This window comes from Podarcis tiliguerta (genome assembly GCF_965153285.1).
Source record: "Podarcis tiliguerta genome assembly, chromosome: 8".
Lineage (NCBI taxonomy): Eukaryota > Metazoa > Chordata > Lepidosauria > Squamata > Lacertidae > Podarcis > Podarcis tiliguerta.
In genome coordinates this window covers 39,890,865-39,906,752 of record NC_139541.1, presented here as the reverse complement: position 1 = coordinate 39,906,752, position 15,888 = coordinate 39,890,865, and the positions used below count along the sequence as shown (strand labels likewise).

Genomic DNA, 15,888 nt, shown 5'->3' with positions numbered 1-15,888 from the left:
GCCGACTCTGGGGTTGCGATGCTCATCTCGCTTTATTGGCCGAGGGAGCTGGCATACAGCTTCCGGGTCATGTGGCCACCATGACTAAGCCACTTCTGGTGAACCAGAGCAGTGCATGGAAATGCTGTTTACCTTCCCGCCGGAGCAGTACCTATTTATCTACTTGCACTTTGACGTGCTTTCAAACTGCTAGGTTGGCAGGAGATGGGACTGAGCAATGGGAGCTCACCCTGTTGCGGGGATTCGACCCTCCGACCTTCTGATCAGCAAGTCCTATGCTCTGTGGTTTAACCCACAGCACCACCCGCGACCCATTACCGGTAGTTCACACAAATAAATTTGACTCTGTCAAGTGTATTCACAACAGAAACAAAATACCCACTTGGCAACCCCCACCCTGATGGACCAGCCTCCTCAGTTTCTCACCTATAAAATGGGAGTGGAATAGTGGAATAGTGAGCTACAGGGCCTTGTGTAAGTGATCAAGATAAAGGTGGTCATGGGCTTGGCTCAATGAGCCTACGCACCTAAGACCACTCATTTGGGAATAAATTTAATTGAAATCACTGAAATATAGTTCTGAGTAAGCATGCAAAGGCTGCAAAAATGAGAAGACGTGTTGCTTTTAATCATCATCATAGCTCGCTATATACTGTATATATCACATAATAACCTGCGCTTCTTGAATAAAACTCTGGCGCTGAGAGCAGGGCATGGAAAGTGAGGTTTTTTAGGCTGTTTGCATTGGTTTCAGAAAACATTTTGAAAGGCCATAAAGGGGAAACTCCCTGTTACAGACACACTTCTGAGTCATACCATGTACTAAGATGGGAATAAATGACTCAAAATTTCCTGTGGATTTGCTTTAGCATTAAAGAGATCTGGCAATAATTGTGCCTCAGTGGGGGGAGGCTGGAATGATGGAGAATAGCACAGAAATTATGAAATGCTGTGCCTTTTATGGTTAGAAATTGTATATTTTGCTTAAGTTGCAGGAGTCCTTAAAAACCTTGATCTTGTTTTCTATTCAAAAGTAGTAGTTTTTGCAGATTAATCTTTTCTAGGAAACATTCCAAACCCCACAGTCAGCAGTACCTTTGTTAGGACCAACAAAAATGCCTCAAACTTATTTTCACTATTTTGCCCCCAAACTGAAAAATGTCCTCCCTGATTTCTATCCAAAAGCTTAAAAGTTCATTTACTAGTTTGTGAAGGTGCTGCCTGACTGGACTTTGGATGTGTGTGTGTGTGTGTGTGTGTGTGTGTGTGGATCATTCACACAGCTTCTTTTGGCTTTTGTGCTGCCAAGAAATGTGTTTTTCTTAATGTGAATCATTAGTGCAATTAGTTCCACTTTATCAATTGCCATTGTTCTGAATGGATTTAGTTCTGCTTTGCTCTGTGTTTTTCCTGAAACACAAACCTGACAATTTAAACTCTTTTAAAGAAAATATTGCATATATTGGTTAGAAAACACCCCAAAGTTTGTTGGCTTGGTTCCTTAAGTGAACAATGCACCAGCAAATGAATCGCTCTTAATATTCTCCACAGCAGCATGGGATAGAGTTCCAAGTTCAAGGATATGAATGATTATAGGATTTACAATAATGTATATATCTGAATATCATTCCATGTCACTGGCTTCTTGAAATGCCAGACAGGCAATGAATGGCAAAGGGTTTTTGCTCTCCACTTTCTTGGGCACATTTGGAAATCTAGGAAACAGTTGTGGGAATCACAAAATACCCATTACATTCAAAGAAAAAAGTAAATGTGACCTTGTTGGGAACCAAGCATGTTGACTGAAGATTCCACATTGGAACACTACAGAAACATTAAGCATAACTTTTCCTGCCACTTGTCAAAAAAGACGAATTAATGTAGAGGAACACAAGGATGGACATTTAGAAAAAGTGTGACATTGCCCAAGTATCAACAAGAATGTGGTATTACACCATCTCTCATTCTCTAGAACAAACACACCAATTACTTCGCACACCTAATCCTTCTTCAAAAAGCAGTCATTTATTATGGAGCAAAATTCTTCACAAGTATTTAGCTCCCTCATTCTCATAAGAAATCTTATGAGGTGGGTTGTGCACACCCTCATTTTAAAGATGGAAAGCTAAGTCGGGGGGGGGGAACTATTCACCTGCAGTCAGGTTTTATCCGAACCAGTACAAAATCCAGTTAAGAAAGCTGCAGAACAGGTGGACTAATCATAAAGATGGAAATTACTCTGAGCATGCACAGAATGCGTTTTTGCTCCACCGATCAACCACAGCCTGCACTTGCACCTTTAGAATTGCGGTAAAGGTTTTTCTGTGTATTTTCCAGGCAGCTTCATCCCCAGCACCCATTTTTAGAAGTGTAGCCCTGCAGAGAGCTTCTGCTCCAGAGGCAGCTTCAACCCAGCTCTTGTTAAAATGCAAACAGTTCTCTATTTGCAACACGACACTAGCATTTTCCTCCTCTCTTATATTTTGTAGAAGCTCAGTATTTATGGCATTGGCATTCAGGCTGACTGGCAAGAATGAAAACTTTTTCCTATTCAGTTTGGCTCCTATTAGATAGCTAATGACTTACATTCAATTTCATATCGTATAACCATTACAGCTGCTGCTTTCAGCAAACTCACAATTTGTAGAATAATTACTAACTCAAATGTACCAGCAAACTCATGAAGGGTGACATTTTATTCCTATGCAGCTGGCAAGGAGGAAAGTCCACTGAACATTGGCAGTGAATCTTCAATTTCTCCTTTATTCCCCCCTCTTACAAAATTATATTTCTTTCCCCCCGTTTCAATCATAGTATAAAATTCCCTCTGGGTTCTTTCTCATCTGAAATAATGACCACCATTTTTCTTAACTTTCATAAATGGCTTTCACCCTCACAGTTTCTGCTATGTGTTGCCTCATCCTCACACAGGTGCCGGCGATGCACTTCTAACAAGAAGGATAACAAATATAGATACTTACATGAAGCGTATCTGTTTTTATAAGTACAAGTGGCCAAGCTGCATGCCCTGGCTGGTATCAGATGCTGATGCTGCCCCCAGAGAGTTGTCAGCTGCTTGCTGAAATGTGTCATGTTCGTTACCTTCAGCTTGGTCAGAAAGACCATTTTGGACCAGCACCAAGGCCTCCTGCAGGGTCTATATAGCCAGAGGAATGAGTGCTCTCCCAACGCAAAGCTGGAATAATCTGCAATGAGTGATCGGACTTAAATAAACCCAGTTCTGTTTATGAACTATTCTGATCACCCAGGGGCACACCCACTTGGTGGTGGTGATGGTGGGGGGAGCCAAACAGATAGTTAAATTTCAACCCATCCCACAGCTGGATTCTTCATTGGTTCTAATTTTTGGTGGAGAGGCTGGACTCACTGGCTGCTGCCTGTGAGTTTTGCATATAGAAATGGCCCAAATAAATTCCCTGCCTTGCGCAGGACATTCTTCTGCAGAGTCCTGTGTGATGCTTTAGTGATTTGCATACCTTACTTTTCTTTTGCTTCTTTTTAAAGATAGTGTTGTTTGTTCAGTATCCATCCACACTGTTTACAGATGGCAAACAGGCAGATGAAGGACAAAGTACTTGTAGAGGGGGGCAATGGTAAGAATATTGTTACACACCACTGCAATCCCTGAGCAGTGAGAGACTCTGTGGGTTCCAAGCACTTACCCAGTGTTCATTTTTGGGGGAATGAGTGTCAGTGGAGACTGTGGTGTCTTTAGGATATATGGTTTTATTTACCCATGTATACAACCTGAGCATAGGATTGTGGGGCTCACAGCATTAACACTGCCATAGATATTGCTTTCCCTTTAGGTTTCCAGGGGAGCCCCAGCACAGAGCAAGACCTGTCTCTGTGTCTGTAGCTACTGTTTTCATATATGTACTTGTCTATATATATGTATCACACACAGAGACTACTGGTATATTTTTCATTTATAGTCTGCTTAGGTGAGGGGGTGCAGGAAAGGCTCACCTATTTGTTCTGTGAGCAACTTTTTTGGTTATGCTAAATTGTGCTATTTAACTAGTCAGTCCAAACCATTACCTTGAAAGAAGGAAATGGTTTGGTTGGTTTCCCCCTATACATTCTACCTTCACAGATGCAGAATTGCAGATTCTGGAGGGGGACCCAAGGTCCCATCCAGGCTGACCCTGCAAACTCATAACATTATGGATGGGCTGGTCTTGGTGGAGGAGAGAACTGTTGCAATGTTGGCAATTGAGAAAGGCAATTGAGAAGACAAAGGTTGCTCCCTTCCACACCAAACCCCTTTGGAGTCACTGTCACTGCTCTTCTGCAATTAGTTGGGAGCAGAACTCAAGGCCAAGATCCTTTTATAATGCTTACTCACAAGCCAAGTCTTGTTCAACAAAGATCCCTGGCAACATCACTTCACATTTTATTGCTTTCTGTGTTTGTTGGGGACTTTGCTTCACTAGAAGGATTTCAGAATGGAACCAATTTCCCAAGAAATGCTTTTTGGGGTGTGGAGTGGGATTGCAGACTGAGTGTGGACCACAAAGAAAAATTAAGTACTCTGTGTCTACTGATTCCAGAATAAAATGTTGTGTGAATACAGCCTAAGATTGTCTTAAGAACTGGGGCCTCAATTTGCTTGTTTTCCTTCCCCACCTCAGCTTCCTTTTCTCTCATGTATCTTAGATTATAAACTTGATGGAAAGGACAATTTTTTTTTTAACCTTTGTACAGTGCCTGGAAAACTTTGACACCTTATAAATTTTTATAAATTTTATATTTTTTAATTAATAATACACATGTAATGCTTTGAACTGTCACAATCTGCTATACATTCACTCATGCTATATAAAAATGTTAACTGTTTATGACAAGATTTCTCCTCTATCTTTTTCTGCTCTATATCTGTAGATCTGCTACAGGTTACACGGGAAATTACTACAGATTGTGAACATGTATGATTTTTTTGACCTCTTTACATGGGGCAACCTTTGCACTGACCCTTTGCAAAACTGTGTGCACCAAGAATTAATTTTTTACATTAAATTGGTGCTCCCCCCGCCCGGGGTACGCAGAGGTACGCATACCCCCTAAACATTTTGTGAAACTAAGTTTGGCCTCATTGAGGGACAGTATTTCAATATGAGTAGGAAAACGAGAGTATCCCTAAACCTCTTTTTTAAAAAGAAAAAAAGCACTGCCTTAAATTATACACCGGGTATATAGAATTTGCTTTGAATAATAATATTTAAAAATGCCTTGAACTGATAAATGAGGTTATGGACAGTGTTTGTCAAACACTGATTTGCTTGGGAAAAGCAGAGAATCCAAGGGCCCTGCCATGGTTGACAGAAACTTAAAACATCAACAAATCTAGTATGGAATAATACATGTTGAGGAATAAAATCTACATGAAGTTTTATTTGCAGTTATTAGGTGTAGAAGTTGGAGGGACCTTATAAGTTTCTGTAGATGAGAATTCCCATCAATAGATATGTGAACTGTCATTCTCATGAAGTGGACTGTAGCCCATGAAAGGTTATGCTGAATTGTTAGCCTTTTGTGATGCCACATAGTTCCCCCTCTCTCCGAATTTGTAACCAGCGAGGCCAAAAGACAATGAATCACAATGGGAAGCTGCAGTTCAGTTACATTTGTATACATAATTCAACATATGCACCAGCTGTCCCAGTTTACCAGAAACAGTACCCTTTTCTTGCTACACTTGCCTTGCAAATTGCTATCCCTGTTCTGGCCATTTGCAGATGCCATTTCAATTATTATTATTTTGCATGAGATACCACGCTTCCAGCTCCAGCTCTTTACCTAGGAGCTCTAGAGTTACACCCACAACCTACATTTACAGCACATGGCTTCCCCTGAATAATCCTGGAAACTAGTTTCTTAAATGTGCTGGGTATTTAGTTGTGTGAGGGGTAAACCATAGTTCCCTGGAGTGCTTTGGGGGGGGGGGAACCATGTGCTTCAGATGAATGGCGCTGGATGTGGTGCTGCTATCCTAGGGAGATTTACTTCTTGAGTAAACATGAGTAAGAGTGTGCTGCATATAGAAACATGGCTAGACAATTTGTCTACTTGGCTTTGCAAATGCCTTAGAGATTTTTATGTATTTATTTTATTAAGTGGTCTATAAATCTTGTTAAATAAGCAATTAAAATAAAAACAGAATGGTATTTGTACAAAAGCTTACGTTGGACTAAATTTGTTCACATTTAAGGTGCTACAAGATAAATTATTTTGCTTTCTTACTGACCAGCACCAGCTTTCCAGGTTTTCTGACGGGAGCCTTTCCCAGCCCTGGGAATTTTTGCATGTAAAGTAGGTGCTCTGTCACAGAGCTAGACCTTCTTCCACATTTCTGACTGGTTTTAACACCAAGCCTGTTCCTCCTTGTTGTTCAATGTATAGGACTAAGATATGGGAGACTATGATTCCAGTCCCCACTCAGTCGTGAAGCTCACTCGGTGACCTGGGGAAAATCGCTGTTTCTCAGCCTAACCTACGTCACAGGTTTGTTGTGCAGATAAAATGGGAAGAGGGAGAAACAGTGAATGCCAGCTTGAGGCCCTTGGAAGAAAGGCAGGGTATTAATGTGATAAAATGTAATGTATTGGTCTCTGTCTATGTGTTTGAGCCACACACACATCATATATACAAAATCACGCTACACGCTTATTGAGGCTTTGAGTAATATTTGGCGGGAATGACAATCCGTGAAAACATGACCTAACCATCGCTCTGCTTTATTTCTGCCGCCTGGTGGCCTCAAGCTTTCAAACTCTGAGCCCAAAGCATCATTGAGCTTTACAACTACACTCCCCAGCGTCCACTTCTTCTTTCCCTGGTTACTACAACTCCCAGCATGCCTCGGGAGAAGCGAGCTTCACGGGAGTCCCCCCGCACGCAAGGCCCTCCGGGACGCGTAGTCCAGCCGCTCGCCGGCTAGAGGCTCTGGCGTTGGGTTGGCTGCCGTGGACCAAAGGTAGGAGCCCTTCAGCGCGCGTGCGCGGCGCCTCGAGTCAGTCGAAGGAGAGCGGCGGGGCTTTGTGGCGCCTGCGCAGTAGCGACTCCGGAGGATCTCTCGCGAGGAAGGACGCCATTATCGCAGCCGCCCGACCAAACACCACGAGAATTCGGCAAGGCAAACGGTAACCTCGCTCTCCCCCGCGGCTGGGCGGCTGGCTCGGGCTGGAGCTCCTCGGCGCGGGCCTCGCGCGGCTCCCTCACGACGCCGGAAAACCCGCTCGGTTTCCCTCACAGCGCCTCGGCCGCTGGGCCGCGAGGGGGAGGCGGGAGGAGGGCGAGCGAGGGGCGGGGCTTCACTCTCAGCCTCTCACTCCCCCCCCCCGCGCCGCCGCCGCCGCCGCGAGCCGCTTGGCCCCTCCCCTCCTGGAACGGGAGGCGGGATTTCCCTGCTTATCTCTCTTTCACCGCCCCACCGCCTTGCACGAATTTAGATGATAAGACACCTTTTATTTAGGATTATAAATGTTAAATATGTGTGCGTGTATATGTCTGTTAGCTTCCTGATTTGCATATATTTGCATACATCAATAATTCGCTTTTTTTTTACACGGGTAAAATTACTCGTTTAAAACCGTAGGGTTGCAACTTTTTGATTTTCTAGATAATATTGATTGATCCTTATGGTTTCATCAGCGCGTGTGCTGGTGCCTTTTTTTAAAACAACAGCAGCAACAAAATACAGATCCTTGCCAGGAAGGGCATGCATACCTACTGGACACAACACAGAGATAAGGTTATAATCTAATCTGCTTTCCCACAGAAGAACAGTGTTCAAGGTGGATTGTAGTATAGGAAGTGGAAAACCACAACAAGCGTGTGTGATTGAGTAAAAGCAGATTTGAATAGGTTGAAAATGTGTCCTTAATTTGGTGGGAAGCCACTTAAATATATTTATTTACATATCAATGGGGTATTTTAGCCTGCAGAAGCCTGGTGTCAGTCCTGCCACCAAGGGTTTGTTCTGTTGCCGTGCCTGGGCTCTGGAGTATCAGCTACCTCCCTGACAACATTTTGTCATCACTTGAAGATTGCTCTGTTCTGAGAAGCATTTGGCTTGCTTGTTTTTGATTATTTTTTGTTTATTTGCTGTTTCTGTTGTATTTCTGTTTTTCAGTATGTGTACACACACACACACATGGGATCTCCCAACCTTAGAACTTAATAATAATGATAATAGGATACTTAATTCATCTTGTCATGATGGTGTCTGAGTGGATAATGTTTAGAAACACATTCAAACTACCTCTGTTTTGTAGTCTTCCTCTTATTAACTCCCAGACTCGTCCTTTGCTACCAATGTTTCATTGCCAGTTTCGTCCATTTTAACCTAATGAAATTTTTTTACACTTGTTCAGTTATTGTCAAAAGGCTAATTGAACGTTACAATTTCAGTAATGCGCACATGTTGGAACAACAACCATGTGAAATTTTGATTGTGACACGATGCAAAGAAAAATCCAATGAAAACATGTTTAATATTTTGTAACCATATTTATCCTTGGCTGGACTTGAAGTGAATGCACTCCTTTTGATTAAGCTTGACGTGAATACAATACACAATCTAGTTTTAGGACAAGGATAGGGAATCTGTGGCCCTCTGGATGTTCATTTGGGAGGATGGAAGTTGTAGTCCAACAAAATCTCCTGGAGGGCCACAGGTTCCCTATGCTTGCTGTAGGGCAAGCACATGTTTTCTAGGCTCTCACTCCCCATTGTTGATATAAGCTAAACTTCAGTGATCTCCAGGCTACTTTACAATTTTGCAAAGTTGTAACTGGCAAGCTTTGCATAGAACTGGGATAGGCAACTTGTTTAGTGTTATTAGAAAGTGAGATTGGCCATAATGAAGCTTGCTGCAAGTTTATTATAGGTAACTGATTGTTAATACATAATATTATTTAGATAATTTCTCACAACCTAGTTAAATACCAGGCGTGGAATGTAAATGTGTTGTATTTCTGTCTTCTATAATGCGGAACTTGTTTATACTGTGCTCACAGTATGCATGAAGATATGATAATAGAGAAAAAGGGAGCTTACAATTTATCCAACCAGAGCAGGAGAAGCAACAGAATAAGTCTGGAAATGGAAGTGGCAAGTGTTGCAAACAGTAGCCCTTAAGGCATCCTCATGGGTCATAAAATGGGATTACCTCTAGATGCGAGCGGGATCTGTTCCGGAGCGCTGTTCGCATCTAGAAGCAAACGTAACTAGCGATGGCACATCTGCACACGCACGTGTCGCCTTTTGCTGCTTCTGCGCATGCGTGTGATGTCATTTTGAGCGTCTGCGCATGCGCAGGCGGCGAAACCTGGAAGTAACGCGCTCCGTTACTTCCGGGTTGCCGCGGAGCGCAACTTGAACGTGCTCATCTCAAAGCACATTCAACCCGAGGTATGACTGTACAAGTGAATTGTTGCACCCTGTTTACATTTCTTAAGTGCCATAACATTTGCCCTCAAACTACACATTGCCAGAGAGTGAAGTCAATTGCATGAAACTGTTTAAATTCTTAACTCCAAACACACGAACAATGAAATGGGATTTGAAAGCAAGAAAATTAGTTCAGCTGCCATTGCAAAACCTGCTTGGAACCAGGGTCTGTGGGAAATGCAAATACTATTTATTGTACATATATTTATGGTCTAAAAAGGAACATGAAACTGCCCTCCCTGCTGGAGCCATGCAGGTTTGGGTCAGATCAGTACCTGCAAACCACATGTATGCCACTTGGGGTTCCATGATGGAAGAAAGACAGGCTATAAATATAAGAAAAATAAATTAGGGGGAAGGAGGCAGATTACTGTTCTTTGAATATTGATGAATTGGGAGGTATACAGAAGAATAGTTCAGAGGTAGCATTTGCCTGCTTTGTGTGCAGACAGGCCCAGGTTCAATCCCTGAGGAATCTTTGATTGAATTAGGGTCAGTGGGAATGCTGGTGGGAAGGACTCTTCTGATTGCCTGAAACCACTCGGAGAGCTTCTGGTCACACAAGACCAGAGTGTACTAAATGGACAAATAAACTGACCTGATAAAAGGCAAATTCCTACATTCCTGTGAAGACTAGTCTATGTCCATCCTTGCTGAAATAATATTTCTTTTTTGCTTGGATCCATTCCTCCTTTTCACTGGGGTAGGGTCAAGATAATCTCCCCTATGTTGTTGCTTCTTATTTACTGCTGCTTTCTGTTCACACCATTATCCTTTCATCTTTACCATCTTAAACGGAAAAAGTGTAACAAAAGAGTGCTATTTGGATTTGCAGCTGCATAGTTCACCTGTTTTGTTTGTTTGGTTTTGCTGCTCAAGACACTTGTGATGCATTCTGCAAGGACATACTGGTTTTTCACCAGATGGCGCTCTTCCCTTGAAAATTATGAGGAGCAAATGTATTACTGTACAGTATATTAAGTTCTATTTTTCTAGGAAAAGAGGTGCTGGAACCATGAACACCTCCCTCATTCCCTTAGAATGGCAAATGGCGCCCACCTGAGAGGTGCCGGAACTGAGTTCCTGGGTTCCCCCTGAAAAAAATCCCTGATTATATTGATAATACAATACGAATTTGACATACTAGCCAATCATTGGCTCTAACAATCGCTTTCAAATAGCTTCAGTTTTGTGGGTTCTTTTTTAAACTGTTGGTAACCTTCTGAAGGATATTTAAAGCACAACCTTTGTTAAAATAAATATTTAAACTCAGAACTGTTATGCTGTGTAATTTGTTTTGATGATGTCAATCCAATCAGTTTGGCAAAGTTACTCCATAATCTTTGTTCGGATTCCCTGGAGTGGATTTACAAGTACAAGCAATTTCTGTTCTCCCTGCTCAGTGATCTGCATTGTTAAAATAACTATGCAGAATCCAAGTGTGACTTTTGCAATTGGATCTTGTCCTTGCTTACTTACACGTAAATTTCTGATAAAAACAAAAACTGCTCCCTATAGGTGTGTTAAGCATTGCAGCCTTAGTTTCTCTTCTTTGTTCCTTCTTTTTGTACTGTTCATTAACTTGGGGTGAAAAGGGGTTAGACATATGGTTTAAAGTGTTGAAACAGTATATTGGAAATGTGTGAGAGCACGCCCTTGGCAGCCTAAAACAGTAATGGCATATAGTGCTTGGGTTTGTTTTAGATGGCTGAAGGCTGTGAAGCAGGCTGAAGTACTGGAACTCAGCTCTCGCTCTCCATGTGGGGCTGGGTTCCAGTCCCACAAGATTCCCTACAGCTGTGTTTCCCAAACTTAGAATAATCGCATAATGCTTTTGAGAGTTTAGTCTCACTGGCATACCCTTTCTCTGGCAAAGATAACTTGGAGGTAGTTGTAATAATACTATTTTATCTAGACCAGAACAAATTCTGCCATGTACCCTTTGAAAGCCTTTTGCATACCCCTGAGAGTATACCACACTTTGCGGAACTTCACTACAGGATAGGAGCTTACCCTCTCTGCTCTCCTCCCCACGAAAGGTGTATTGCTGGGGGGGGGGGGCTTTTCCTGTCTCTAGATACTGTGTGCTCCCAGCCCCATCTATATATGTGGGTCAGGGTTTGGAGTATGCAAATACCATTGGGGAAAAGTTAAGCAGAGTTCCATTGTGGGACTTGCTTCGTCATTCTCCCAGTCCATTGGTTTAATCTTCATAACACAGATGGACAGTGATACTCTTGAGTGCAGCAAACACAATACCATCATTTTCTTCTCACTCCTATTAATTGATAACGTGTGTCAGATGATCACACTTTTTAGTAAATAACTAAAAAAGAATACACCGAATTCTACTTTAAAGTGGCAATCTTCCTATATTTGTTTAAAGTTTCTACAGTTCTCTCCCAAGCACTGCCCACCCCCACCCCACCCCCATATATGGCAAGCACCCATATCCCCCCAAAGTATTAGTTTTCTGCAGCATTCTAAAAAGAGATCCTTTATTTAAAGAGTTAGTGTAAATTCTTTGGATAATTTGAAGTAAGATGTGTCCAGGTTGTTTGCACTTCAATCAGCATGTACAAATATTGTGATTTACAGACAAGTAGACTGCCGAGAAATGTTTCTTTGCCTTTGCTGTGAACATCTAAATGGTCAAGAACATTTGGTAAATACAAACCATTTGTCCACCACAACTCCTTCCCTTTCTGCACCAGTCATACAATCTTATTTTCTGCTAATATTTTGTAGGGCACTTCTGTTTGAAGGCTGTACATATTAAAGGCTAATGCCGCAGCCTCTGTAAAGGGTTGAAATGGAGCAGAAGTTTTGTTTGTGTTCTTCCTATGTACCTATGACCCAGTGCCTGTGATGATACTGGGTGATGTTGCCCTGTGTCCATGGGCTGGTGTGGTGCCAGGAAGAGAGACAAATCAAACCACAAGGCCATGTAGATTCACAGTATACCATATTTTTCTGTGTATAACACGCTCCCCATGTATAAGACGCCACCTATTTTTGGGGACTCCAAATTAAGAAAATGGGAGATTGCCCAGACCAGAGTTGTTGAGCTTTTTTTTGGGGGGGGGGGGGTCAGACAAAAGCCGCCTATCTGTCCCCTTGCTGGCAGAAGCTGCCAGTCGCCCAACCAATTGCCGCAGCGACAACCAATAAAAACTAGCCCTTGATGCAACCACCAATAGCATGCCCAATAGCTGCTGACAATCTCCAGCTCGCAGCAGCAACCAATCCCAAGTCCTCCCTATACACATTCCGTGTATAAGACAACCCCCAATTTTTAACATTTTAAAATAAACAAACTTTGTTTTATACACGGAAAAGTGCGGTAATTTAAAATTGCAGATTGGGTTCCTAAGAAAATTACAATGATGTTTGCCCTTTTATACCTCCCCAGTGCCAGGGAAGCACAAGTGACCTGACATAGGGAACATAACAAGGACTGGATAATGCACGTTTAGATTTCTGCATAGGAGTGAAATAGCATTACACTTTGCACAAATGAATGTATAGGGTAGATGTATTTTGCCCTTAAAGCAAAATGAGGCAATGAGTGCAGAGGCTGTGGTTCTTTTAATTGCCATTTATCAACTTGGAGAGGTTGAGGGTGCTTGACCACTTCAAAGGCCACTCAGTAAGCTTTGTGACTGAATGGGGAGCAGTGTAGAACACCACTCTGAAACTGTTCAGTGCCCTAGTGCAGAGAGAAGAAAGGCCTTGGTGCACCTGCAGCAGTGAAACCAGACGCCTTCATCTACCCCACCTGCAAAACATACATTTTTCTCATATCGGTCTCTACAGTCGCAGAAGATGCTGTAACTCTCCCAGTGGTTTGATTTGACTCTTGAATGCACACTCTTCCACAGTCTCCTGAGGACATATTGTACATATTGGGCAGCAGTCCCACAAACACTTACTTGGGAATAGGTTCTATTGAACTTTATGGGAATATCTTCCATGTAGGCTGCATCTATGTAAGCCAAAAGAGGCATTGGTTGCCTCTCGGTATCTTTTTGGCATCTCAAGGCCTTTGTACTGCCTGTAAATAGAAGCTTCCAAAAGCACAGGTATAGTTTCACATGACAACTCTGTCAGATCAGGCCAAGGCCCTTCCAGTATGGCATTCTGGTCTCAGACTAAATGCCGACTTATGTTCTGTACTATGCAGGCTTTTGATGAATTTTTGATGATTATAGTGATTAAAATTAGTAAGAATCCGAAGTAGGCAAATGAGGATTGGAAGAACACATTAAATTCTGAAGAGCCAACATTTAAGGGAAAATGCCTCACGGAACTGAGAAAACACCAACATGAATGACTAGTTGCCTAGGGTTTTCCCAGTCCAGACGCAAGCAATTTGAAAAATAGCTCTATATGGAGGCAAGAAGGAAGGCAAAAACTAAGAAGAACTGCAGTTCTGTAATCTTGAGACTGGACACGCTTGGGTTCCACTTTGTAGTTTTATGAGGGTGCCTGTGTAGCATGAAATCTCTCTTTCCAATGAGAATCCTTTTGAGGTTCTACATCTTAATTCTACCCTTAAAAGTCATGCAGAAAAGGCCCTCGGAGAACTGGCAGGGCTCCTGCTTACAATGCGGTTGACCTTCTTTTACTAAAGGGCTGCTTTTTATTATGTTATGCCTATTAATCAATGTTACAATATGTTGACATATGATGTAATTGGTTAGGGAGCAATGGGCTAGCATGAGATGACTAAGATCTAGCTGCCAACAGGTCTGCCGATAGGAGCCAAGTGTAAGGTTTATAAAGTTAGAACAAATCACAGAGGTGACTGGGTTTGTAAAAGAGCGTTCTTAGCTGTTTATGTCAGAGCTGGATGAAGGGCAAGTGGGCTACTAAAGGAAGATTTGGCTGTCAATTGGTGCCTGGGAAAGGAAAAATGCTGCATTGAATAACCATGACAGCTATGTGTTAGAATGTTCATAAATTCTCACTTCTCACTGGGCTTATTTCATCTTTTTTTTTGTTTTTTTTAATACCAGGAAAGAATTTCTGTTTGTGCAGTAAATTACTACAGTACCACAAACATGCATGATAGAAGAAAATTGGTTCGGAAGGCAGTTAGTTATGTGACTAGAAAAGCCAAGAATTACACTTCAATTAAATACCCTTTAAGTACTGGAAAAACTTTTGTATCTTGACACGTAGCTTCTTTTTATTAATTTTAGTTTATTTTGTATGTTTTAGAATAACTGTGACAGGTTTCAAATGCTGAGTATAGTTTTTTGGATTAAGATGTTGACAGAATGTTATGATTGCACTTTTTAAGCTGTAAAAATGTTTGGGCAGTTCTATTTTTAAACTGATATGGCTTTTGATACCTAGTTTTATTTTGGAATAGGAAATAATTACAGATTCTTAGATGACATGATCAAGAATTTAGGTGCCCACACTGAAAAAGCAGAGGCCATTGTCCCCAGGTGCCCGGGATCTCTCTCTACTCATGTTTTTTACCCTTAAAACAGCAAAGGATGGCAGCTGTGAAGGATGTACCAAATTTATTAGACTTTCCCCCTATATTTCTATTACTGTTATAGCTGTCACTTGAACCAAAGTTAATAGACAGAGACATTGTTGTAAATATGGATCCCGACCCAGATTTTTAAAGCCGCCAAAAATATGACAGCATGAGTATTCATTGACCTTTTCTGCTTTTGTGAAATATATTGTGGGCTTTAGCCCACATATGTTTACACCATGCTAACTAGGAAACCTTAAACATGCTTCTTCAGAAGTAAATCCCGCAGAACAGACATACCGTACTCTCTATTCGCAGGGGCCAGCAAACTTTTTCAGCAGGAGGCCGGTCCACTGTCCCTCAGACCTTGTGGGGGGCCGGACTATATTTTGAAAAGAAAAGAAAAGAATGAATTCCTATGCCCCACAAATAACCCAGAGATGCAATTTAAATAAAAGCACACATCCAATCATGTAAAAAACACCAGGCAGGTCCCACAAATAATGCAGAGATGCATTTTAAATAAAAGGACGCATTCTACTCATGTAAAAACACGCTGATTCCTGGACCGTCCGTGGGCTGGATTTAGAAGGCGATTGGGCTGGATCCGGCCCACCCATGCCCTAGTGAATGTATTGGTGATTGAAGCTTACAATTCCTTAAACCTCAATGGTGACACAAGACCCTCTATTTCTCTGCAACAGACTTACATGACTGCTCCTGGGTTCGCTGTTAGTGTTCTCTTACCTTGGTATGTAAGCTATTTTTCGGGCTGAGGACTGCATTTCCTTGTAGGTAACCCCAGGGTGGGGGTGGGGGGCAGAACATGATAGTGATAGGTGGGGCCAGAGGTGAAGTAGGACCGACAGATGCAACTCTCATCTTTGTACAATGGCAAACATTCTGGCCTTGTGAGGGCT

At 42.1% G+C, this 15,888-nt stretch overlaps 2 protein-coding genes across 4 annotated transcripts in view; one reads left to right on the top strand and one right to left on the bottom strand.

The window, feature by feature from the left end:
- CA5A (carbonic anhydrase 5A) overlaps positions 1–3,232 on the bottom strand; it is a 32,346-nt gene extending 29,114 nt beyond the window's left edge. The window contains exon 1 of the mRNA XM_083456510.1: positions 2,982–3,232. Coding sequence (XP_083312636.1) covers positions 2,982–3,126 — 145 coding nt within the window. The 5' untranslated portion in view covers positions 3,127–3,232. The remainder of the gene's footprint in view (positions 1–2,981) is intronic.
- A 3,734-nt stretch (positions 3,233–6,966) lies between these two features.
- BANP (BTG3 associated nuclear protein) overlaps positions 6,967–15,888 on the top strand; it is a 145,703-nt gene continuing 136,781 nt past the window's right edge. Inside the window, exon 1 of one of the 3 annotated variants that reach the window (XM_083456505.1) lies at positions 6,967–7,163. The gene's annotated coding sequence lies outside the window, so the exon portion shown is untranslated. The remainder of the gene's footprint in view (positions 7,164–15,888) is intronic. The other 2 variants (XM_083456503.1, XM_083456504.1) reach the window with 2 other exon arrangements.